Source organism: Embiotoca jacksoni, unplaced genomic scaffold, assembly GCF_022577435.1.
Source record: "Embiotoca jacksoni isolate LCO1_2020_lvr unplaced genomic scaffold, fEmbJac1.0.p SCAF_20, whole genome shotgun sequence".
Lineage (NCBI taxonomy): Eukaryota > Metazoa > Chordata > Actinopteri > Embiotocidae > Embiotoca > Embiotoca jacksoni.
This window is the reverse complement of record NW_027185341.1, coordinates 11581086-11605100: the sequence shown is the minus strand read 5'-3', so window position 1 is coordinate 11605100 and position 24015 is coordinate 11581086. Positions and strand designations below refer to the sequence as shown.

Sequence of the window (24015 nt, the reverse complement as noted above, 5' to 3'; positions counted from 1 at the left end):
GCAACACGGGTACAATCTGTCATGAGGTGGTGTTTACCAGGACCAAATGCAGGCTCACAGACTTGGGTATCAGTTCCAAAATACAGTTTTTATTCCAATCAACACAAACAAACAAACCAAAAGGTGGCACTTATCATGTCCACTTGCTTCCAAGTCGGGAGGGCAACTCAACCGACAGATCCAGGGAGACACGACTGGCAGGGCAGCCAGTAGACCAGCGGACAGGACCGCTGGAAGAAACGGAGTCAATAATCCTCCGAGTCGGGAGGGCAACTCCACCGACTGGTGACTTCAACAGGGAGCTCCGCAGGAGGAACAGAAGCTGGAGGAACGGGAACAGGACGGACGGGGAACAGACAGAGGATGGACGGGTGACTAACAAATGAACCGACAACCAGAGGAGTGCAGGGGCAGGGTACATATAGTCCGGGGAGATGATCAGGGAGATGCAGCACACCTGCAGGTGGTGATCAGGGGTGAGTGGCTGCATCTGCTGGGACTGGTGAGGGGCGTGGCCATGGGAGGTGAGAAGAGGAGGACACAGAACAAGCAGACAGGGGACTGACACAGAAGGAGAGGAGGAGAGGGGGCAAAACAGAGGAAAACCGGACTCCTGACACAAACTACATAGGTAATGATGTTGCACTGCGTACTATAGAACATACTGTGTAAAATAAGGGGGACTACATAAAGGAAATAGGTGATTTGTAAGCAGCATTATACATGGTTAAAAATTTTAACCTAAAAGTGATTCTGTTATTGCAACAAGTCATTATAGGACTAATACTCTTTAGTTACACATCCTGTGCTGCCAGAATACAAAACCTGGCAAGACCTGCTTTCACACAATCCCTGTCACAGGTTTGTAGACATGGTAATGGTCTTCTCATTGATAGCATGTTTGAAGTGTAGCTTTTGTCTCTTTTAGAATTGTGCCCAGAGATAGTCATTACGTTTTCTCATCACATACTCCCTCAGTTCAAGGTCCTCCTTACAAGTCAGCCCTCATTCTGAGAGACCAGGTTGAAGCACAGGATGTGATGTTTAACTACATTGAGCTGTAAAACCATTAACCTTTGATATTGAACAAGCTTAGGGAATGTTTACAGTGGCTGCCTGCTGCCTCTTGTACTATTGCACTCAAACTCGGCTAATCCTGTATTCAGGCTGTGGCTCCTTATAGCAGAGTGCAAACTAGAGGTTGTGGGTAAATGGTAAATGGTCTGCTTTTATATAGTGCTTTATTACCTAAGCAGTCTCAAAGCGCTTTACAGTTTGACCCCCACTGACACACTCACACACATTAACAAACCAACAGCTATGCCGAACATGCTCGCCTGCCAAAAGGAGCAATTTGGGCTTCAGCCCAAGGACACTTTGGCATGGGGACAGGAGGACTTGGTGATGCGGGGTGTTCCATATCATTTCGTTCACAATAATACTGGTATAATTTTTAAATATAACAAAGAAATTCATATCATGATAATGGCAATACTTTGTTAATGATGTCATACTGTTACGCAGCATCACAATAGGACATATGTCCACAGCTTATCCAGCAATGAGCATTGCCACTGAATTCTAAAATTTCACAACTGCTCACAGTTAGCTGTCACGATTATTTCAGTTATTCATTCATTTCACAGGGACAGTGCTCATTGAACTGAAAATGGAACTGTAAGTGACCCATGGTTAGCCCAATAGGCTAATTTCCATCTGATATCACGGACTAATGATACATACTACAGTAATAACCAAGCCTTTGTGGTGGTCATACACATACATGGGCACTGTGCCACCAATCAGCTCAAGCAAACTGTTTTTTATAAGCAACCCATTTTTTACAGTTCTGCTAATTGTATTATTTTACAAAACGATAATAAAATAAAGATGCTGTGTTGGACATTAAGCACAAGATAAAAGCTAGTATGTTCATTTACTGTTAAAAAACAGTAACGTGTTTCATATTTATGGTGTGATGATTTATTTCAGTTGTGGGTGTGAAAATAGATGCAGAGCTGTATGCACTACAAGATCCTCTCAGAAAGTTCTCAGCAGCACTGTGACGTGCATGGAGCATAGAGAAGCTATAACCTTCATGAGTAATTCCTCCAAAAGTTGATCAAAATCGGCACCTGAGTTACATATGGTTTCGTTAGCAGTCGTCCAGGTGCATTGGCAACTTCTCTGAACATGATCAGAGGGAGCACATCACATTTTGTGTCAAAGTCTGGAAATCATCAAAGGAGACCCTTAACATGCTTCAGAAAGCCATAAGACAATGATGCAATTAGCCAGTAGAGGTGTTTGAAGGTGGTATTTATGTTCCCGTGGGGGAATTTGGTCCAAAAACCAAAAAAGTTATTTATTTTGCTTTGGCCCAAAACCAAAAAGGGCTAATCGGGTCAACAAGGTGGTCAACCAGGCAAAACAGGTTGTTTTCTTTGACATTTATGGGGTTGTGCACCATGAATTTGTCCCCTACAATCAGGCTGTCAACACTGAGTTCTACTTTGATGTTCTGAGACATTTAAGGGAAAACATTCATGACCTAAACAGTGGAGCGATAGCACTTTCCGAAGTGACAAAATGAAGAGTATAGCCTCTCTGTGCTCTGTGCTTTGTGCGTACAGATGCTAAGCACTGTTTGCATGCAATAGGAGCAGTCTCGTAAATATCTGATACACCCTCGTAATATTTTTTTCACTAAGACTTCACCACACAGACAAGATCATTGTTCGAGTTGGATATGTTTACTCTTTCTGTTTCATTACATATGACCTCTACCTCACTGTGATGAAGACTTCTTGCACAAGTCAACTGGCAAGAGGGGGTCATCACACTCCTCTGAGTTTTGTCTCTAGAGCTGGGGGCGGCATGGAATTTTGCAGAGGCTGTCGCCTCATTATTCTCTATGCAGGAAGAACCCTGATTCTTCTGTCTTTTTCTTTCTGTCAACCAATCGAATGAAAAGATCAAAACCAGCAGTGTTTTTGTCTCTCAATGGATGTGGCATTCTTATCCAGCTCAAACCTTCTAAAGCTAGTTGGTATATAGTTTCATTAAAAAAAAAAAAAATTAAACCATGGAGCATTGTTAACATGGCTCGGCCAGACTGTTGGTTACAGCTGTATGATTTATCCATTAATTGATAAAGAAAAATCATCAGTACTTCAGCAACAAATTGTATCATTGCATGTCTCTCCTGTGTTATGGTGTTACTATCACATAACACTTGTTGTCAGGCCACTGTTTGTGAGGTGTGTGTGTGTGTGTGTGTGTGTGTGTGTGTGTGTGTGTGTGTGTGTGTGTGTGTGTGTGTGGCTTAGCTGAAGCTGTGGTTTTATTGTGCAGTTTAAAACACACCCCTGAAAAATAGAGAGGACTGCTGACATTTTCAAAGGAACATTGGTGTGCTGACAGATGAAAGGAGCGGGTGTCTGTTTTTATAACAAGACATTCTCTCCATACTAGTACAGAAGTGTCTGTCATTTTTTTGTGTTCTCGGTGTTAGTATTTAGCTCTGCACTCTTTTCATCTAGGGACCAAATAAAACTGTGGAAAGCAAATACAAGCACGGGATAGCAGTCAACTGCACACAGCCAGAAAGACACTGGCCTACTTGCTGTGGTGAGTTATATTAATTTATGCCAGAGAATGGGATGATGATTTTACACATTCCAGGAAGAAACCTTTGGATCTGATCTAAAGGAAACTGAGCCTGGCATTTAGCTTCCATTATTCCACCTCCCTGCAGAGTCCTGTCATCACACCTAGACTTTGGCCCTTTAGCCAGTTTGATGAAAACAGGAGGCTTGATCCCTGCCTTGGGATATTAGTCCTTGGAGAAAAAGTCAACAAAACAGTCATCAAATTCAATTCAATTCAATTTTATTTATACAGCGCCAAATCACAACATAGGTTATTTCATGGCACTTAACACATTAAAGTCCTTACAGCAAGATTTTACAATATTATACAGAGAAACCCAACAATTCAACAATTCCCACATAAGCTAGGAGGGAAAAACTCCTCTTTAAGGGAGGAAAAACCTCCAACAGAGGGAAGAAAAACTCTCTCTTAACAGGAAGAAACCTCCGACAGAACCAGGCTCAGGGGTGGGTGGCCATCTGTCTCAACCGGTTGGGGTGAGAGGAGAGCAGAGAGAGAAAAGGACAGCGTAGAGATCCAAAACATGAGCGGTTGGTGGGGCCGACAATTGTCTGCAGTTCCATGACGGGACATCTGCAAAAGTAAGAACAGAAACTATGCGAGCGAGGGAACTGAATGGAGAGGCAACATACAATAAGCAAAAAACTATGGGAGAGAAAAGGCATAAAGTTAATGAGATGTCATGGTGAGATATGAGTTATAGAGAGTGAAAGAGTGAGAGGAAAGAAGCTCAGTGCATAACAAGGTCCCCCAGCAGCCAAGGCCTATAACAGCATAACTAAGGAAGGGATGGTTAAGAGCCACCTGAGCCAGCCCTAACTATAAGCTTTATTTTAAAGCTAAAGAGGGTTTCTGCCCCTCGAATGCAAACTGGGAGCTGGTTCCACTGGAGAGGCGCCTGAAAACTGAAGGCTCTGCCTCCCATTCTACTTTTGGAAACTCTACGAACCACAAGCAAGTCAGTGGTCTGATTCAGTGATGATATGATATCCTGTGTCTCTCTGGTACTTGTTCCCATTGCATGAACATTCACTGGTATCAACAGAGACGAGACTGAAGTATGAGGGAAAGACAAAGTGGTGGCAATTTGTCGCTCGTCACCTCCTGTGCCACAAACTGGTTCTTTGCTCCTCTGTGGTGCCGTAATTGGATTAAATAGTGCTTGCTCACCTTGCCTTACGAGTAGTTCACACATTCATTAGCCGGTACCAAGTGTTTGTTAGAGATTGTTTGCCTGAACTCTCCTTATCAATGTTGGAATTTAGGGATGGCTTACTTATAAAGAGAGCTTGAAATCTCAGTACCCGATAAATTCTCAATAAACTCATATCTTAATCTATTTTGGCTGAATGGCAATACTTTTTACAAAATGGATAGACTGTTCACATGTTAGGTGTCACAAAGAATTTTATTCAAACAGATTGTGATCAAAATAAAATACAAAGACAGGGTTTCTTACCTGTTTGAAAATATACAGCTGCAAAATATGTAAATGAAAAATTCTGTAAAATAACTAGTCTGCATTAAATAGAAACAGACCAATTTTTGAGAATTTTCCTTCAGTTGTTTTTGATAACTGACTGACGTGCTACAGTAAGCATATTGTTTTATTTGTGTGTAACAGTGTTTCTTAGTTGTTGCTGTTCTATCTCAATTTGCCCAATCCTTCATACAACAACTAGTTACCCAGTGTACCTTTGAACTTACACTAGTTCTGCTCAATCACTTACAGCTCTCACCTTTTTTAGCATCTTTCTCACGAATACCACAATTGGTTACAAACTATTCAGATCTGCTTGCTACTTTAGCTTTGCAGTTAGCGATTACTTTTTTTCTCTCTTGCTGTCCTTCTCTCTCCTGGTCAGTGTGTCTTAGTTTTTAAGGTACATGTAACTAATGTAGTTTATTTGGCATGACAGAGGTGAGGTTCAGTCTATTGGATGCACTGCTCCGCACAATGAAAAAAATCTTGTCATTAACTGCTACAGCCTCGAGTAGCTGGCGTAAGCCGAGCCAGCGCAGTTCTTCCTTTTCCCTAGCAGCATGAAGTGAGGGTGGCAATCCAAAGCAGCTCCAAAAGAACGATGCAAGCCAGACTAGTGTAGCTCAGACTCTCCCCCGGCAGCTGCTGAGGAGCCAAGGTTGTTTAAAAGAACATAGTGTTAAGCAGATGCTTACGATTCATCACTAACTTATACAGCATAACATACATGATTTTGGCCCCAACCTCTCCATTTAGTTCTGTTTTAGTCTCCTCCAACTCCTGAAAAAAAATATCTCAGGATTTAGATTGCAAAATATTCCCTGATGTTCACCAGCTATAGTTACTACTAACTAGTCTCTGTGCTAGTAGTGTGCAGGTATTCCTGAGCTTTTCACTGCCTGCTGCTGAAATCAGGCTGATCTGAGTGATCCAAAAATAGCAGTCAAATTGTGAGCATTAAAATCTAAACAATAAGCTGAAAGATGCTAAAAGCTGTCTTTAGAGGTGGTTCTAAGTTGAGTGATGATTGTCTGTGGGGTCATCACGACAGGCAGTGTCAATCGAAAAATATTGATGAGAGCTGCTTTAAGATGATACTTCTCCTCACGCTTGGTAACATTTTAAGGTAGTTCTCGTGAATCTTTTGACTGATTCCTCAAGAGGCACTGCTTTAGAGGCAAAAGTAAGGGAACACTTTTCCTACAAAGGAAATGCATGAATTGCATGAAGGATGGGCTGCAGCGTTGCTCTTACTCTACATATTTTTAGGTATAAGCCTACAGCTAGCAGATTATGTCTGTTGAACAACAATTACTGTGCCCAGAAGAAGGTGCATGTGCACGTGTCTCTGCAAGATGATATAATTGCGGTGTACACAGTCCAGTGGTGTACTTGCTACCTTACCTGTTATATCATCCTAATCCCCCATCACTAATAGGTGTGGGCTTTGTCATAAAACGTGCGATTCCATTCCAAAGGTTCAACTCAAGTCCTCTCAAGCTCAGAGTGACTCGCCTACGGTGTTTCAGCAATCATCAACCAGCGTGCTTTCATATAAACCCCGAGACCAATGCATAATCCTCTTTGTGTGTTGCTGGGAAAGGGCGTTTTTTTTCTTGAGTTAGTGCTGAAGCTGCAGTGATTGATGTTAAACAGTCACTTGGCAGGGGATCATTTACAGATAGCCACTGATAGCTGAGGATGTTGCACAGAGCAGCACTTTTATCAAGTGGTGAAAGTGCAACCGGTGGGTGGGGAATGTGTTTTTACAAACATATTGTGGCTGTTAAAGGGTTCAAACACTGATATCTTAAATGGATATGAAGGCCAGGTTATGCCAAACAACAAAAAAAGTACACCAGCGGCACCTGAGTTACATATGGTTTTGTTAGCCATCGTCCAGGTGCATTGGCAATTTCTCTGAACATGATCAGAGGGATTCATCAAATGTTGCGTCAAAGTCTGGAAATCAGCAAAGGAGACCCTTAACATGCTTCAGAAAGCCATATGACAATGACGCAATTAGCCAGTACACCCTCTGATCTAAACACTAAGTAAGAAGTCGGTTTATATCTATGTACTCTCAATATTCACTATTTCCTATGCTGAATTGAAATTTGCTTTGTGGCTTTAATTTCAAGTCAAATTTGTGTCAATATTTTTCTGAAATTTGAAATTTGAAAATTCTTAATTCAAAACTAGACTATATACTAAATGAAAAGATAAATTAGAATGGAAATATGACTTTTTATGTTAAAAAAGGGAAATTAATCAAAATGTTTACTTTTTGAGTTTGAAATCATGAACGTTTTAATTCTCTCTCCTAATTTTACAAGAGTCAAAGTTTTGTCTTCTTTTATAATTATGACTTTAAAAGTTAGAGTTTGGGCTTCATAGCTTTAAATCATTTAAAAAAAATTACAATTATTATGAAATTCTTATTGTTTCATACTTAAATCCATGTGAAGTAGATTTTCAAATGTTTTTTTAAGTTCTTCACGCCACGCAAGAATTGGTTATTAACCAACCAGCCAAATTTAAATAATGAAAAAACATTGACAAGCATATTCAAATAGATTTCAAAATTGTGAGAAAATAAGCAGTACTGTCTGCTTAAAAACACTGACTCACCTACTCAAGTAAGAAGAAAATGGAAAATGGGAAATGGAAGCCCAATCCAGCATTTTTATAGGACTTGTTCAGCCCTGTGTGTTCCAGCCACCAGAGCCACATTCTAGTTCTGAACAAGAGGACGTTGGCCTGTCTTCATGGTCACAAATCAGATTAGCAGCTATCCTCCACAGCAACTTCCCAACAGACGTTTATTTTATGACTTTATATTTATATTCGTCCATTAATATAATTTTTTGTTATTGTTCCATTAATATCATTTTGACAAATCTATTGCTGGAAACACCAATATAGTGTAATTGCCTTCTCCATAAAAAAAATAAGCTGCTAGCTGCGGTTCAACATTTGTAGTGACTCTGGCTCACCTCCTCGAGCTTCTCCAAGAAGAATCCAATGTCCACCATGCCCAGATTGACCAGTTTGTTTTGGAATAAACTGAGAGAGAGGACTGAGTTGGAAGAGGACAATTTATGTAGGAATGGAGGCAAAATCTTTTTTGCAGGCAAATCTTTCACAATTCTGAATTATTTCCTTTTAATTTCATGCCTTTAAATTTCTAACTCGTATTTTTCACTTGCTGAGTGTTTTTTTCTTTTCCTGACTGAGACAGGCTTCAATAGATATTTCAGAGGTCCTGGGAGTCAGAAATCCTCGTAAAAACACAAGCTGGGTTGAATAGAAACATTGAAATCAGAGGGCTGAAATTGCAGTTGCCAACAGAGGAATGAAGGAGTAATATTTTATGCTAAGAGACAGTAAAATATTACACTTTTGAATGAACCCACGTGTGTGTGTGTGTGTGTGTGTGTGTGTGTGTGTGTGTGTGTGTGTGTGTGTGTGTTTGCAGGAGAAGACAGACAAGCTGCGGCCTCGTCTTTGCCACCTTAAGAAGGGTGCCAATGGCTACGGTTTTAATCTGCATAGTGAGAAGTCCAAACCAGGCCAGTTCATCAGAGCTGTGGATGAGGACTCTCCAGCCCATGGATCCGGCCTCAGACCGCAGGACAAGATCATCCAGGTACACCCACCTATTCTTTACATTCTCTAAATTAGTTATTTTTTTCAAATTGCCCCTCAGTCAGAGTTGTTTGTGTGTTTTATTTTTGTTTGTACCTGTGGTACCGGTTCATTTGGAATACTGGTTTTTAATTGCTGTACAATTTGAATTTTTCAAACACTGCCAACGGTATATGAAGTGCTGAAGCAAATCCTGAAACTTCATAAATAGACAGCAAACTCTACGTACTCATAGGACTAAAACTCTGTTCATACCTGGCTCTCAAGTGTGTCCTGGGTGGTCCCCAATAACAAGTGGACAGCTTCAGGTACATCTGTTCACACCTGACATGCATTTCCACATGCGTTTCCAGCAAGTGGCCACCCACCGTGACGTCACCTAATATCACAATAATTATGAAATTCTTTTCAGATGGACCGCCAGAACACTGATCAGAAGGAGTGACTTTCGTGAATTACACTATAATGTCATGAGGAAAATATTTCTTACTTTGGAGCCAGCCCCTAGCACTTCAAGGGACTGATGAGACAAAGCAATGGCCAGTTAACAAAATGTGACATCCTTGCTCACTCAAGCCTAATTTTAATGTACTGTTAATTAGGGAATTTACTAGGTATTTTCACATCTGATCCCTGAAGTTTGCAATTCATAACCCTAACCATTGAGCACAACCACAACCTAAACCCAGAGGAGGCTTTTAATGAAGCAAGCATTGAGTTATTCACTATAGTCCACATGTTCAGTTTGCAGGCAAATCTTTCCTAGTTTCAGTACAGTTAATCTGCACTCAGCAGAACCACACAGGATACTATTCTATTGAATCTTATTTCAATTGCTTATGCAAAAGACATCGGTTGAGTAAACAGTTCTTAAATTTGGCCTTAAGAGTCCAAGACCGCATCCGAATATGGTCCAAGCAGATCGGATCTCAATGCAATGCATCCTGGGTTCACACCTGTACTTTTAGCTGTCCACTTGTGTTCAGTTCACCTTGGACGCATGCTATTGTGGATAACCTTTGCGTACCCCTCTTACTCACGGTTAAAACTGTATAACCATAACAATTAATAACCCACAAATGACTCATTTTGACTGGGCAAAAACACCGTGGTGCCAAACAATTTGTGACACACAAACATTTTGAACTGAACAGCATGCTGGGTACATTAGCTAGCTAGTCAGGTAGTATAGCAATTTGTTAACAGCTGGGAAAGGCAGGACTCATTACAGTAATTCAGGAATGCTAAAAGAGGGATATACATGAAGAAAGAGAGATGCACCAGAAGAACAAACCTAAGAGATCTGTGTCCTCTGTTTGCAAGTTTTTGAGTTATAAAAAAAATCCAATGAAGACCAAATGACTATTCTTCTGGAGTTTGTTGAGCCACTGGCAGTGGTAACAATAGAAACTTACTCCAGAAGAAGAAGAAGAAAATTATTAATTATTAATTATTTGAGGCTGTCAACCAGTTAAACAGTGAAGTGATTGCTTGAAGTGGCTTTTTATTGAGGCCCTAAATGTGACGGGAGAAATAAGCAGTGAAGCAACATTATGAATGCAATAACAATCCACCTGCAAGGACACGGTCTCGCCAGAGACAGTCATAAAAGACATGTTCAAAGTAATGATTAAAACGCTGGATTTGAGGAATGTCTTGTTTAGTTAGCAAGTAGTCATTGTGCTCTATTTTCCTGTAGTCGTTATCTGCTTATGCCATAACAGGGATATGAGCACTTCTGTCCAGTGAACACAAACGCAAGGCACATGTAGCAGTGCTTAAAGATAGGCTGGACAGAAATGTCTAACTATGTATTGCAATGGTTTGCAGAAGTCAAGGAAGAAATCAATTCATACTGAGTTTTTACACAACTATATACACTACATGATGACATTATCATGTTGTCATGTACTCCTAACAGTAGAATACACTATAAATCCCCAATCATTCATAAAGACAAATTTTATATTTATATACGGTGAAACCAACATGAATCTTAAAAAAATACAGTGATACAAGTTTTTGGTTACATCACCCCGCACTTGCTATCAGCTGTAATCCTATTATTCAACTGTAATCCTATTACATCAGTGCACAAACAGGCAATTTAAATCCAAGTGTTAGCAGTGTGTGAGGCTCCAATCTATGAAATGTAATGCGTTCAATGTGTGAAATGTTTACAGGTGTGTTCTTCCACATGCTTATGTATGTTTGATGTAAGGGGGAAATCTGCATGGCCTGCCTCACTGTGCATTCGTTACAAGCAGCCCTTCTGGCCACGCTGAACATGGCAGGGTTAAAGGTAATCCATTTACCGTGTCTGTTGGCTGAATTACAGGCTGCTAGAACAGTCTGCAGGGCTTCTTCTCGCATGCAGGAGAAAACTGTACATGCAGTATTCACATGGCGATAGAAGCTTCTAGGAGGACACTGTGGAGATTTAAAATTTATATTTTAGAACATAGAATGTTAGAAATTTGGTGAATTTTGTGTGCAGGGCAGGGAGTTTACATGAAAGGTCACCAGCAGAGTGTTCTGTACCACCTGCTAACGTTCACGGTCAGTGTGGGAGCTGGAGAGTGAGAGATTCCTGACAGTGTTCCCACCTCAGATCTTCCTCCCACAGGAATTCCTCAGTGACTTATCTCCGAGGTGTTTGATTAGGTCCAGGTCTGGGAGTGTGCTCGTACACTACGCCCTGTAATGCTGGCATTATTCAAGATTTTCCATCACTGGTACCATTATTCTTCTGTCAGATATTATTCCATTCATCATGAATGAAAAGAAAATTAATTTAAGGAATTGAGAGGATTTTATATAAACCCATATCAAGAGCAAGTTGTGTGTGTGGGGGATGGGGCGGGGGGGGGGGGGGGGGGGTTGTTGATAGGAATGTTGATAGTTGATGTAAAAATCACCCTGAGTTGAAAAGGACTTTTTTTTTTTTTGGAGCACAAAGTGTGTAAAATATAGGAAAATAAAAGGTAAGAAGGTCTAATTAATTATGAAAGGATCAAAAGATGACATAATTTCAAACATAAGAACTAAATGAATACATAAAATAAATAAATTTAAATTACACAATAATCTTGAAATCAGTCTGAGTAATATGAAGTTGTACTTCTTGAGTCTTCTGGAAGACCTTCATTCACTGTATGTGGGATTGGCACAACTTCATGTTCTCACTCTGTCCTGTGAAAAACAACCTGTCTGTGGTGTTTTGCATTGAGGTAACAGCTTAATTCTGGGGAGGGGCATACATAGAGGGTGATACATAGAGGGCCATGCATAGCCAGTATATAGAGGATCGATTTTAAAAGTGTATGCAACAGCTAAAACTGGTGTACACACAAAAATGTGGATTTATAAACCCGTTCGCATGCACACATTCTTGCAAAGTTCCCTTTAGAAATCACAGTGCACAGTGCAGATGAGCCTTATATCCTGTTCTCTACAAGCTGACATTCAACCATAAATAGAAAACTTAAATGGAAATCTTCGGTCATTTCTTCAAGACCTGAGTGGTTTATTTGGGCTTACAATCAAGGCTCAAACGGAAATCATCCATAATCTCGGGCATTTATTTTGTTCAATGCAAGCTAATATAGAACTAGAAATTTGTTAATTAATGAAAATAAGTAAGTACAAACAGGGAATCAGGAAGAATAGTTCACCTTATTTGTAATTTGGATCTAAAATGTGTAAAATTTGCCATGTGGGCTCTTTTGTAAGACTTTGCACTAGGACTTGACAACATAATGATATTATGTCAATATGTCAATATGTCTTAGATGTTTGATATTGTCATATCGTACTGATGCATAAGTGTTTACTCTTCCTGGTAATAAAGGCTGAAATGTTGGAAAGAAATTAAATTTTCTGAAGTAACCACACTATTCTGCTGTTCTATTGTTTGCCTTTACCCACTTAGTCAGTATGTTATTGATATGAGTAAGTTTACACTGTATAATACTAGGTTCAGATTGCAGGAAATTTGTGTTAAGATGGATACAATTTCATGATTGTGATGCAAGACACGGTAAAGAAAAAAGATTCTGACATTCTGGTGTCTTTGCCTGGATGTCGTAAGGCATCCAAGATGTCGTCCAGTATGATACGATATACTGGATCAAGTCAACAATTGTTGTACCCAACGCACTGCATCTTTCAGGTTGGGCTATTATTTGTCTGATGTCGTGTGGTCTGAACCGTGGATTAGAACTTTCAGATCGATTTGCACTCAGCCACAATAAATGCCAAAGTGAACAAAGAACACTCATTCATTATACTATAATCAGGTGCTGGAATGATGTTGAGAAAGTAAGAACAATTTGAGAGTCCCTAATTTACTTTCCAATCATAAATTAAATGGCCGGAGCTCTTGTGTGTAAATTGCACCTAAACTTTAATGCATAAATAACATGGCGTCACACTCCGTAAACTTACGTGGCTGGTAGATTACTTAACCAGATGAGTAGGTGAAAACGCTTTTGAACTGTAACCCCTTTATGTGTAATTTAATTGCAGGTCATCTGTAGTTAACCCAAGTTGTCTTTTATATTATATACCTGAGACTAGCTACTGCGTCATGACAAGTGCCAACTGCCTGTTTTACATGCAAGTCAATAGTCAAGAGTCAGCTTAGTTTTATAAGATTAACTGAATCAGTAGGTTGCATTTAAACAATCTTGTTTTGATCATTTTGTAAGTGGGATGAAATACGTAGGACATCTACCAAAACTGTATGTCTGTTCATGTGCGCTCTGCTCACTAAAGCCATTAAAATAGCACTTGGTCTGCTGCGTTGCCCTACGATGTGATTTGAGCTGGTTGAAATACAAGCATGATTCCACCTCACAAATTACACCAAAATTGCACAGCACGATTGTATCTGTACCAGACACCCTTTGTTGCACCATTCCCCTCTTTGGAGCGCAGTGGAGTTTATGTTGAGCCACAAAAATAGCAACTTAATGCAAGCACTGAAAAAGCTGGTTGGAAGCACACTGAGATCCGGTTTGTGCCCGTGCAAAAATAGGTTCCTTTGAGCTTTTATGCACCTGTTGGCCCAAAACAATTTGTTGTTTATATTACAGTACAGGGTTAGAGGGGTAACCATCGGCGAGCTACATGATTGGTTGAATGAAAAAAAAAAAAAGAAATTGGAAATATTTTGAACTCTTGTTTAAGTCATTTTCAAGCAGAAATGCCAAATGGTTGTATGTGACAATTGCTATCGTTTTGCCTCTCTTAAACAAAATAAACAAAATATTTTGGTGGTTTTAGTTGGATTGTTATTTGGATAAAACCAGATGTCATGACACCAGCTTGTACTTTAGGGTATTGTGATGTCATTTTTCAGACACTTTGTAGAGTAAACAATTATTTGACCAATTAGTTGGCAGGTTACTTGACAATGAAAATATTTGCAAGGTGCCCCCTTTGTACAAAAAGTGTTGAGAAATACAGTAAAATAAACTAGGTGACACATGCTATACTTAAGTGCAGGAAATTGGTGCAACAGATACATACAGGTGCTGCTAAACCAAAAATCGAGACAGATTTAAAAAAAGAAGAAAAAAGTTTTAGGTTCTGACTTAAGTTTCTTCTGTTGTCTCCTCAGGTCAACGGTTTGTCAGTGGGTGACATGCAGCACTCAGAGGTGGTGGCAGCCATCAAAGCTGGAGGCGATGAGACCAGATTACTGGTGGTCAATGCTGAGGCCGAGGAATTCTTCAGGAGATGCAACGTCCTTCCAACTGAGGACCACATTACTGGTGCCACACATTCTGCCTTTTTACTTTAATATGTGAATCTGTTACAATGAAGAAGATGACAAGAAAAACAGTTGGAGCTGACTGATGGATGAAAATATGGAATAACTGAGATTGTCACGTCCTCTCTTGCCCGTGTAGGACCTCTTCCTGAGCTTGTGTCAGAGAGACCATCAGAGGAAGGGGAGGTGAGCTGACAATGGACACACACACACACACACACACACACACACATACACACATACACACATACACACATACACAAACACACACCACTTCCAGACAGTGGCCTGGAAAAAGCTCCACTGATGCTCTCTGGATATTCCTGGAAGTAGATTAGGAATTCTGGACAAAGTTGTTTGCACTTTGGCTGCTTTTATGTTTCCTGTCACGACTGCTCTGTAAAACTCTTAAAACGTTTTACTGACTAAAAATCTGACTTGTAGCAGCGTGTATTTTCTGTACTCTAGTGCTCAGTGACTGTTTTTAAAAATAATCACAGTATTTCAAACATTTGTCAAATAGTAAAACAATACAGACATTATGTCCAAAATGTATGTTCAGTGGAATGAAATGTGTTCCACTGTTTAGTATTGAAGAGGATAAAACTCTTCATACTTGACATATTTGATGTATAAAGGCAATTCAAAGCACTTTACATATTGCATTTAAAAGGAAGATCTATGCAAAACATAGAAAATGAAATTGACAGCACAAGAAACTGTTGAAAACAAATGAATAGCCCATTAGTCGAGGCCTTCAACAGCATGCATTCAATTGATTTTGGTTTTCTGAAAATGCTACATCAGTAAAAACAAAAAACAAAGAATATTTAAGTATAAAAAAACAACCGTGACAAGAAAAGGGGATAACATACACTACTATTTTTTTTCTTCCTGGCGAATGTTTGCAGGAGCATGACTTTCTCCTCTGCTCTTTACCTCTCCCAGTGTTTTTCTGTACTAAATGTACATCATTAACATGAGGCACTATTTTGATACCCAGCTCAGTGGTATTTTGGTGAAGAGCAAGAGATGCTTTTTTTAGCGCTTGTGCTGATTTGCAATTTTGAGGTTTCCATTTTGAGTTGAACTTGTACCTCCTTCAGCTCAGACTAGGTTCTTTAACAAAGAAAGTCATGCATACTCAGTCTCCATTCAGATTTTCTACAGACAGTTGGTCAGAGGTAGTCAAGTTAACAACAGCACATTCATCACCAAAATCCCATTTAAAGGGTGCTATTGCAGCTATTGTGCTTGCAGCTAAGACGGCACCGCAACACAGATTTGCATATTTGTCCCAGTGGTCATTTGCAGTATTGCAACAGAAAAAAAATCCCCTGCAGACCATGTAAACACATCCACCTGCAAACAATGTACTTTTACCCTTTCAATGAAGGTTAATATTAATAATTCCTTAACAGAGCCTACAAAAATAGGTCATCATCACAAAGTTAAGTCTTTGGGCCGAGCAGGAAGCCAGAGGCGTGGCCAGAGGGTTAAGCACTAATGCACCAGGTGAACAATTTTCATTCAAGTGAAAAGGCACCAACCCTGAGTCTTGCAATGATTTTCAGTTCTGCATTTCATTGATTACTGACTTTGTGTTGACACAGATTAACTATTTACAGTGTCTGTAATTATGGAGACACACACCAAGAGAGAGAGGGAAGAGGAAGGGAAGGTGCCTTCAGGAAAATAGTTGTAGCAGCAGATGTCAACTGACTGCATTGTCTGTTCAAATGAAAAAAAAAAGTGTTAATGACAGCAGCTTTGCCTCATCCACTGTATGAAAAGTTATTGTCCAAATTCTCAGGGAAGACATGCAGCTGTTTTCACAGGTTTAGTGCTCCTCAGCCCGTGAAAATCTGTGGAATGCCCCTTTAATTAGTACAGCACGGTACTGCAGGCAGAGTTTATCAAAAGTAAACACTCTCCTGTGGGAAAGAACAGCAGTACCCCCCTCCCCCAACCCCCACACCAGACACACACACACACACACACACACACACACACACACACACACACACACACAAACAAACAGACAAGATGGGAAATGTGGATTGGCCCCTCTGGTGACATTGTGGCTGACCATTCACCATGGCAACAAGAGCTCACCACTCTCCCTCTTGTGTCCTGGAGGATCATGGGATTGCAGTGGCTTTAATTTGAGGATTATGCTAATGAGATAACTAACAAGTGCTGTTCACACACTCTTACAAGTAGGGAGATTTTACTCTCCTGCAGCAAAACATTCAACATTCACAAATTCACGAGCTATTACCATAATGCAGCACTCAGCATAAATACTCACAGTGATCTTTGATCTGAAACGTGTGTGTGTGTGTGTGTGTGTGTGTGTGTGTGTGTGTGTGTGTGTGTGTGTGTGTGTGTGTGTGTGTTTGATAATTTGTGCATATCAGCAGATGGGTCTGATTTATCCACATGTACAATAACTCAGAACCTTCTTGCCTCCTGAAAGCAGGTCGAACCATTTACCTGAAACACTCCCGATCAGATAAACTCTGTACTAAAGAGGTTTAATCATCATTAGTATCATTAGTATAAAACGAAATACTACTGTCTGAATTAAGCCTTGCACCACAGGTTCTCTTGTATGCAGCATATTGAAGTATTTGTCCAAAACCACTTACAGAAGCCTGAAGTTATTTTTAGAAGAGCCTCCAAATTGGGAGCCAATTTGTCATACAAAAAGTGAGTCACACTGCAGATCAAGAGGAGGGATGCGTGTTAATATTTTGACCATCTGCCACACACTTTCTTGAGAATGGCTCCCTGTGGACGTAGGTGAAGACACGCTCTCTGGAACTGCGGCTGCACGGTGTGACTCCGTCATCTGCTGCTGCATAGAGCGTCGGCTGCCTGTTTATTAAAGTTCATTAATATTAAAAAAAACGTGTTGCGTTGAAAAAAACAAACATAAGTTACCATTCAAAATAGGCAGCATGACTGGCTTGTGCTATTGCTGTTTAAAGGACTTGGCTTCTGGAAGGCTTGGGTGTTGGGGTTGTGGGTGGGGGAGGAGGGAGAGCAGGACAGGTAGGCAACAGATATCTGACCAAAAAATTATGCATTTTCATAGAATTTTTTTACATCAGAAGGCAGTTGTAGGGATGGGTAACATTAAAACATTTGATTTTATTTTATTTTTTTTATTTTTATCTTGTCCATACTCTTATCAGTTTGATTCTTTATCAATAGTCATACTTATTGGTTCTTATTTATATTTTATTGTAAATATGAAAACATTGTATTTACAGCAGGATCTCGAATACACTCACCAAGTTTGAAGCAGATGAGACGAATGGTTGTCGAGACATGCAAAGGACAAATAAATGTTAGTACATACATGCAAACAGAGATTTCTTGGTAGAGTCAGAATGTCTATAAATAATAAGATGAGAATGTCTTTAAAGCTGCACAGTCTGCTACCCCCTACTGGAAAACACCTCAACTCTCATTTGCTTTACAGTTAAAGTATTCATTTTTGTGTTCTGAATTAATCTCTGACAATATCACCAATAAGGTTCCCCCTACACTGTCACAGTTCTTCCTCTATGTCTCACAGTGGGAACCACAAATACAAATATCATCCATTCACTATTTCTGCTTCTCAAAAATACAAAGATCTTGGACTCATCAGACCAGTGTTCAGGTCTTATGTCCTTTGTGTCTCTTCTAGTTCTCCTTCTGCTTTTTGGTTTCCCTAAGCTGTGATTTCAGTTCTTTATGGTGGAATTGCTACAGTCACCACCCAATAATTTATGTTGGGATTTGTCTCCTGAGCTCTAAACTGAAATCATGTTAACTGGTGATTTCCTTGTTTGGTAACTCTAATGAACTTATCCACTGTAGCAGAGGGAGCTCTTGGTCTCACTCTCTAAGACCGGTTCTCAGCAGAGCCAGTTTTATTAAAGTGTTTGATGGTTTTGGTGACTGCATTTTGAAGAAACTCTCCAAGTTCTTGAAATGTCCCAGACTGACTCACATTCATGCCTCAAAGTTATGATGGATTGCCATTCCTCTGCAGTTTTTGTCATAAAAAACTACTGTAGCAGTTGAATAGGGCTATTTGCTGTACAAAACACCTCGACAACACAAATGATCGTCTCAAACACATTAAGAAGGAAAGAAATTCCTGATAAGGCACTGTACAATAAACAACCCCATTTCCAAAAAATAGACAAAAGACAACATATCAAATGTTTAAATGTTTATGAAAAATATATGCTCATTCTGAATTTGATGCTTGCAACAAGTTTCAAAAAAAATTCTGAAGCTGTGAGCTCAAGGTGAGGTGAGAGTGGCAGGCAGAGACCGGGTGGAAAGTAAAAAAAAAATGACATCCTAAATCCTTTCCTAAACACTTTTCTTGGCCTCAGTTAAAAGCGTCATGATGTCAAGGTAAGAAGTGAAGGAGAATTCATAGGAATTTAGGAAAAGACAATTGTGGTACAAAGAAAAATCCGACTGCACTTCTGACTACTGACATGGGTCTGCCAGATGAAACTTCAATGTTAAGAAGATGGACTCTTTTTACTCATCCATTTATTTATTGCCATAAAACATTTTTTGCTGGAGCGCATAGCTGCATCCTCGTCTGGTTTAGCAGTGATGTACAGTTGTGTGTCATCTGCATAACTTTAGAAACACGCATTATGCTCTCTAATGATGTCACCAAGTGGCAGCAAGTAAAATAAAAATAACAAAGCACAATAACCCCAAAGCAGCTGCCATGTTTCTTAAACACATGATCTCCAATGCTGACATAATATGTTTTGAATATTTTGAACTAGTTTAAAAATGCACAATATACTGGCATGGAAAACTGTCCATATATTTAATGAGGGACAGTCCGGTGCATCCTGCTGAAGGAGATATGAAAGGAAAGGTACCTTTCCTATGCATTTTTAGAATTCAAACATCTTAATATTCCACTTATATACTTCGGGGTTGTTTCACTCAGTTAGGAACCTTCCTGAGTGAAATGGACTATTCCAATGCAACCACAGACAGAGGAGCTCTGATGGGTGGAAGTGACACAGGGCACAAACTAAAAACTAGAGGCAAACAGACCAAAATCATGTCAGAATCATCACATTTTTATGTTTTCATCACATCAAGTCAAGTGATACTTGTCTGGACTTCCATTGGTACGTTAGGGACTGGTAATAGCTAATTCTGGATACCAGCATCAATTTGACAAGTTGTGAACACAGGGCTGAAAAGAAAACAGCTGTAATGCTTTACCTGACACTACAACAGTCCTGATGATTTTAATTAGTTATTATTATCTTATTGGTTCTTAAATAGGTCTATATATATATATATGTTTCCATAACAACCAAAACATCTTCCACCTCCTCCATCTTACCACACAGGCTGAATTTCACATTTAGCTGATGAAATGCAGGAGGAAGAAATACAAATCTCCTGGAAAAATAGTAAATACTGCTATTTACTATTTTTTTGAGCTGAAGGTGTTTTCAGGTGTGATTACTTCTGAGGAGGGGCTGAAAAATGGCTCCCATATGAGCGTATGCTGTTTAGTCATTTGGATAAACAGAAACTTTAAGGTCAGTGTGTGGTATGTGCTTGACAGGTAGCGGCTAAGATGAATTCTAAAGTGTCAGTCAGCTCTTCGGCCTCCAGCGCCTCATCCAACGCCTCCCTGCCAGCAGTAACTAGCAGCTTCCCACCTCCAGAGGTAGTATGTGCGCTGAAATATGTGATATACCCCTGAAGCTCTGCATCACAGCGAGAATAATCATGTATATGTGTGTGTTCCCAGGTTGATATGGGCCTGGAGCCCGAGCAGGCCCCGGGAGCCGCCAGCCTGGAACTGGGCATGTCACTGGCCCAGGCCAGAGAAAGAGCCCATCAGAAGCGATCAGCCAAGAAAGCCCCGCCCATGAACTGGAGCAAGAGAAATGAACTGTTCAGCAACTTATAAACAACATCATCGTTGTCATGTCTGTTGTCTTCTGACTGCCCTGTGCTGCCCTCCAGTGGAGAATTCAGAGATAATCATCCTCTGGTCTCTGCATGTCTACTCTCACAATGCCTACAAAAGACACAGCTTATTTTAAACTCCCATGTTAAACAGTGTTATATGATGATTTGTTGTTGTTGTTCTAATTAGGATTGTACCATCTTTCTGTCTTTCATGTTATAATGATAGTTGTAATGTCAGCATCACACATAATAATTAATATTGATATATTAAAAAGAGAAGAACGTTGTACTAGTGATATACAGTCTCTCAGATTAAAAGGAGAATAATAGGAAATGTAGATTTTGATAAATATCTTGAAATATAGGATAAAATCAAGTTAATTTTCTCTCATTACTATCTGAATGAACCACCAGCACAAGTCTTTGTCTTATAAAGTCTTAAGCTTGTTGAATGAGTTGTGAAGCTTTAGAATAATATAAACTCTGGTATCTTCCATGTCTGTCCAGTCATCTTTTCCTCTGGGGTTTCTGTCCCGATATCTGATTCAAAGAAATGACAGATTATTTTTTCATGTTGTTAAAGATTGTACATAAATGAATAAATGATTTAAGAGCAACATTTTATATTGACTGACTTGAGGAAAGTGTAGTTCCTACTTTCTGTTGAAATGGCTTGAATTTAGAAGCTGGCCTGATCTGCATTTGGGCTTTGGCAGAAATATGCAGGATGTACTTATTACTCTGCGAAAATAGCAACAGTATGAATGTTATATTCTACATATATGCTTTTTAAAGAAAATAATATATTCACATGTAACCCCTTTGTAATCACCAAATGTTTTGTTAGTAACTTTAATTTGACTACATATTTCTCACAGTAACTGATGACAATTCATTATTTGGGTAATTTAATCATGTAACTCCGTTATATGTAACAAGTTAGTCTCCAACAATGCACATGGCTAACAATTTGCAACCAGCTGATAAACAGTGAAATATTTATTCAGGTAACAGAATATTGCTCTGCGTCTGCTGGATGTGTGAATTAGCCACTGCCTCATAGCTACTAAGTCTGGGTCATGGCTTTCACATTTTTAAAAAGTCATGAATACATTAAAACAATTTAATAGATAATGCAAAAATTGCTTTGTCTTATTCCCCTTGTTTTTACCTGCCCTTCTTCTTCTTCATTACTACCAGCAGTAATGCACCTCCAAGCTGTTTGCCAACCACAAATAAACAACAGAAGGAGGAGAAGAAGAACATGTTACTTACTAGGCTGCAGTAAAACATCTGTCGTGCTTTGAGACTAGATGTATAGTACAAACAGCAGAAACATGCAAATCATAAAGTTCTGTGTGGAATTACATTTAAAAAATATCTAAAGTTCAGTGCAAACTTAATCAGGAAAAGTTTGCATATCACAAGTCAGAGTTGGAGTGAGTATATCAGTCCTATTATGAAATTGTATTTTTGCTAGAAATGCCCAAAAGCTGTTTGCCACATTTCTTCAAACGTTTAAATGAGTCGTTCTTCCTAAATTTACTTTTTGTGCAGTCTGTTTTTATTCACCCCGGGCCCTAGCAGTAGCTAGGTAGGAATGTTAGCATCAGGTATAATTTCACTAGTTCTTACATGCATTTTGAATGTGCACAATAAAAACTTGTACTGCTAAAAACACTTCTTAAAAGATTTGCTGTATATGCACACTGCAAAGACACAATTTCATCAGTACACATTCTCCTTTTAATGTTTTGCAAGAATTCAATTGGGAATGTAATTAAAATTATAGGGGACCAATCAAAACAGAACAGACCAACCAACATGAAAAAAAAAAATTGCCTTTTCAATTCACAATGCTTTCCTTTTTAACATCTTAAAAACATGAAAACTCCCTCATTTTGTTACCCAAATTTTCTCCCAGAAATGTTTTGGGAGGGAAATTTATCTGCTGCATTGATTATAGCAATAATATTAATCAATTCCAGGACACGCATTTAATCCGTTAAACAATTGTCAACCGCAGTTGAAACAATGATGATCCTGAATATGTTCTCCAGATCTAGAAAAACACAACAACAATAAAAAATCAAAAAGGTTTACATTAAAATGAGCTGGCTAATTTGTCTAATCGTTTGACAGGTCCCTGTTCTCTGTAGAGTCTGGAGTATGCCGGAATAATAGAATCGATTGTTATAAAACCGAAAGTAAAGTTTTAATTTGAACAATTAGCAATTCAGTTTTCTCTATTCTCTATTTATTTAAGGTCAAGCTCATTTTCCCAACCATATCCAATCAAAAAAATAATCTAAATATTGCTTCATGTTGGTCGTATTAAATCACTTATATAAGCTGATTTAAATTTTTTGGAACCCTCCAGACTCCACAGATTCACAATTTATTGCAGTTTTTAGTCACCTTAAAATAATTAACATGACTTAAACAGTGAATAGCTGAATAGAAACTTCATTTGTTAAAAAACATACATATATAAGTATAAATATAGCCATAAGTCAATATATTTAGTATAAAGATATGTGACTACACACATACACAGTACCACCAAAGACTTATCTACACATTTACAAGTAATGTCAATAAAATTGACTGTTGTTCCCTTGAGTGAGAATAGAACAGACATCTGAAAGCTGGTCTTGCAGCTACTCTTTATTGTCAGTACCATTCCCAGATGTGTTCCCTCAGGCGAAGTGCTCATGTTGAACAACTCAATAATATTCAGGAAAAGCTGCGCAGGAAAATCCTCCAATGACTACAGAGTCCTGAGGAGGTGCAAAGCTTCCACCGTCTCTTTTCTTCCTGCCATCAAAGGGGGTTATCTCGCCAGCCTGTTTTCTGGCATCTGAGTCTCAGTTTTCTGGTTATTGCTCCCTTAAGAAAAGAACTTTGTCAGTCTGCCACAGAGAAGCTTTGAAGTCACTCCAACATCGCATTCAGCTGGTCAGCCAGGTCGTCAAACATGTTGCCGATGTCGTCCAGAATATTTCCTGTTGCTTTAACTGTATTGCTGCCACTAGGAAACAGACAGACAGCGTTAGTTGATTCTAACAGTTGTATTAACACTATATATATATATATGTATATATCTATATACAGTATATATAAAGGGGGGGGAGAGGGAAGGGTGGAAGGAGGGAGAGCCTTACCTATCCACACTCTCGTCTTGTGCGAGTCTGTTCTCCACTACTTTGAGAGCAGCCTCCAGTGACGTACTGGTTTCCTCCAGTCTCTTCTGAGCCAACACCTCCAGACCAGCCACGTCAGCCAGGGCTACCCCTGCTTTCCCCGACTCATCCGGCAGTGCAGAGATGGGGTAGCAAGATGTCGGTGCCGGGGAGAATGGAGCAGCAAAGGCAGCACTCTGAACCATGCTGAGATCTGATCCTGAGGAACAAGAAGTGTCATGTAACTGTGACAGCAAAAACAAAATTGTATTGTTAAGAAA

At 39.4% G+C, this 24015-nt stretch overlaps 2 protein-coding genes across 2 annotated transcripts in view; one reads left to right on the top strand and one right to left on the bottom strand.

Annotated features, from left to right (window-relative positions):
- nherf1a (NHERF family PDZ scaffold protein 1a) overlaps positions 1 to 21176 on the top strand; it is a 29914-nt gene extending 8738 nt beyond the window's left edge. The window contains exons 2-6 of the mRNA XM_069156267.1: positions 8634 to 8804; positions 14427 to 14580; positions 14719 to 14765; positions 20200 to 20304; positions 20389 to 21176. Of these exons, the coding sequence (XP_069012368.1) occupies positions 8634 to 8804; positions 14427 to 14580; positions 14719 to 14765; positions 20200 to 20304; positions 20389 to 20550 (639 nt within the window). The 3' untranslated portion in view covers positions 20551 to 21176. The remainder of the gene's footprint in view (positions 1 to 8633; positions 8805 to 14426; positions 14581 to 14718; positions 14766 to 20199; positions 20305 to 20388) is intronic.
- A 283-nt stretch (positions 21177 to 21459) lies between these two features.
- The window catches only part of LOC138202331 (caskin-2-like), a 49677-nt gene continuing 47121 nt past the window's right edge, over positions 21460 to 24015 (bottom strand). The window contains exons 19-20 of the mRNA XM_069156266.1: positions 23717 to 23954; positions 21460 to 23583 (exon numbers count right to left, since the gene is read on the bottom strand). Of these exons, the coding sequence (XP_069012367.1) occupies positions 23487 to 23583; positions 23717 to 23954 (335 nt within the window). The 3' untranslated portion in view covers positions 21460 to 23486. The remainder of the gene's footprint in view (positions 23584 to 23716; positions 23955 to 24015) is intronic.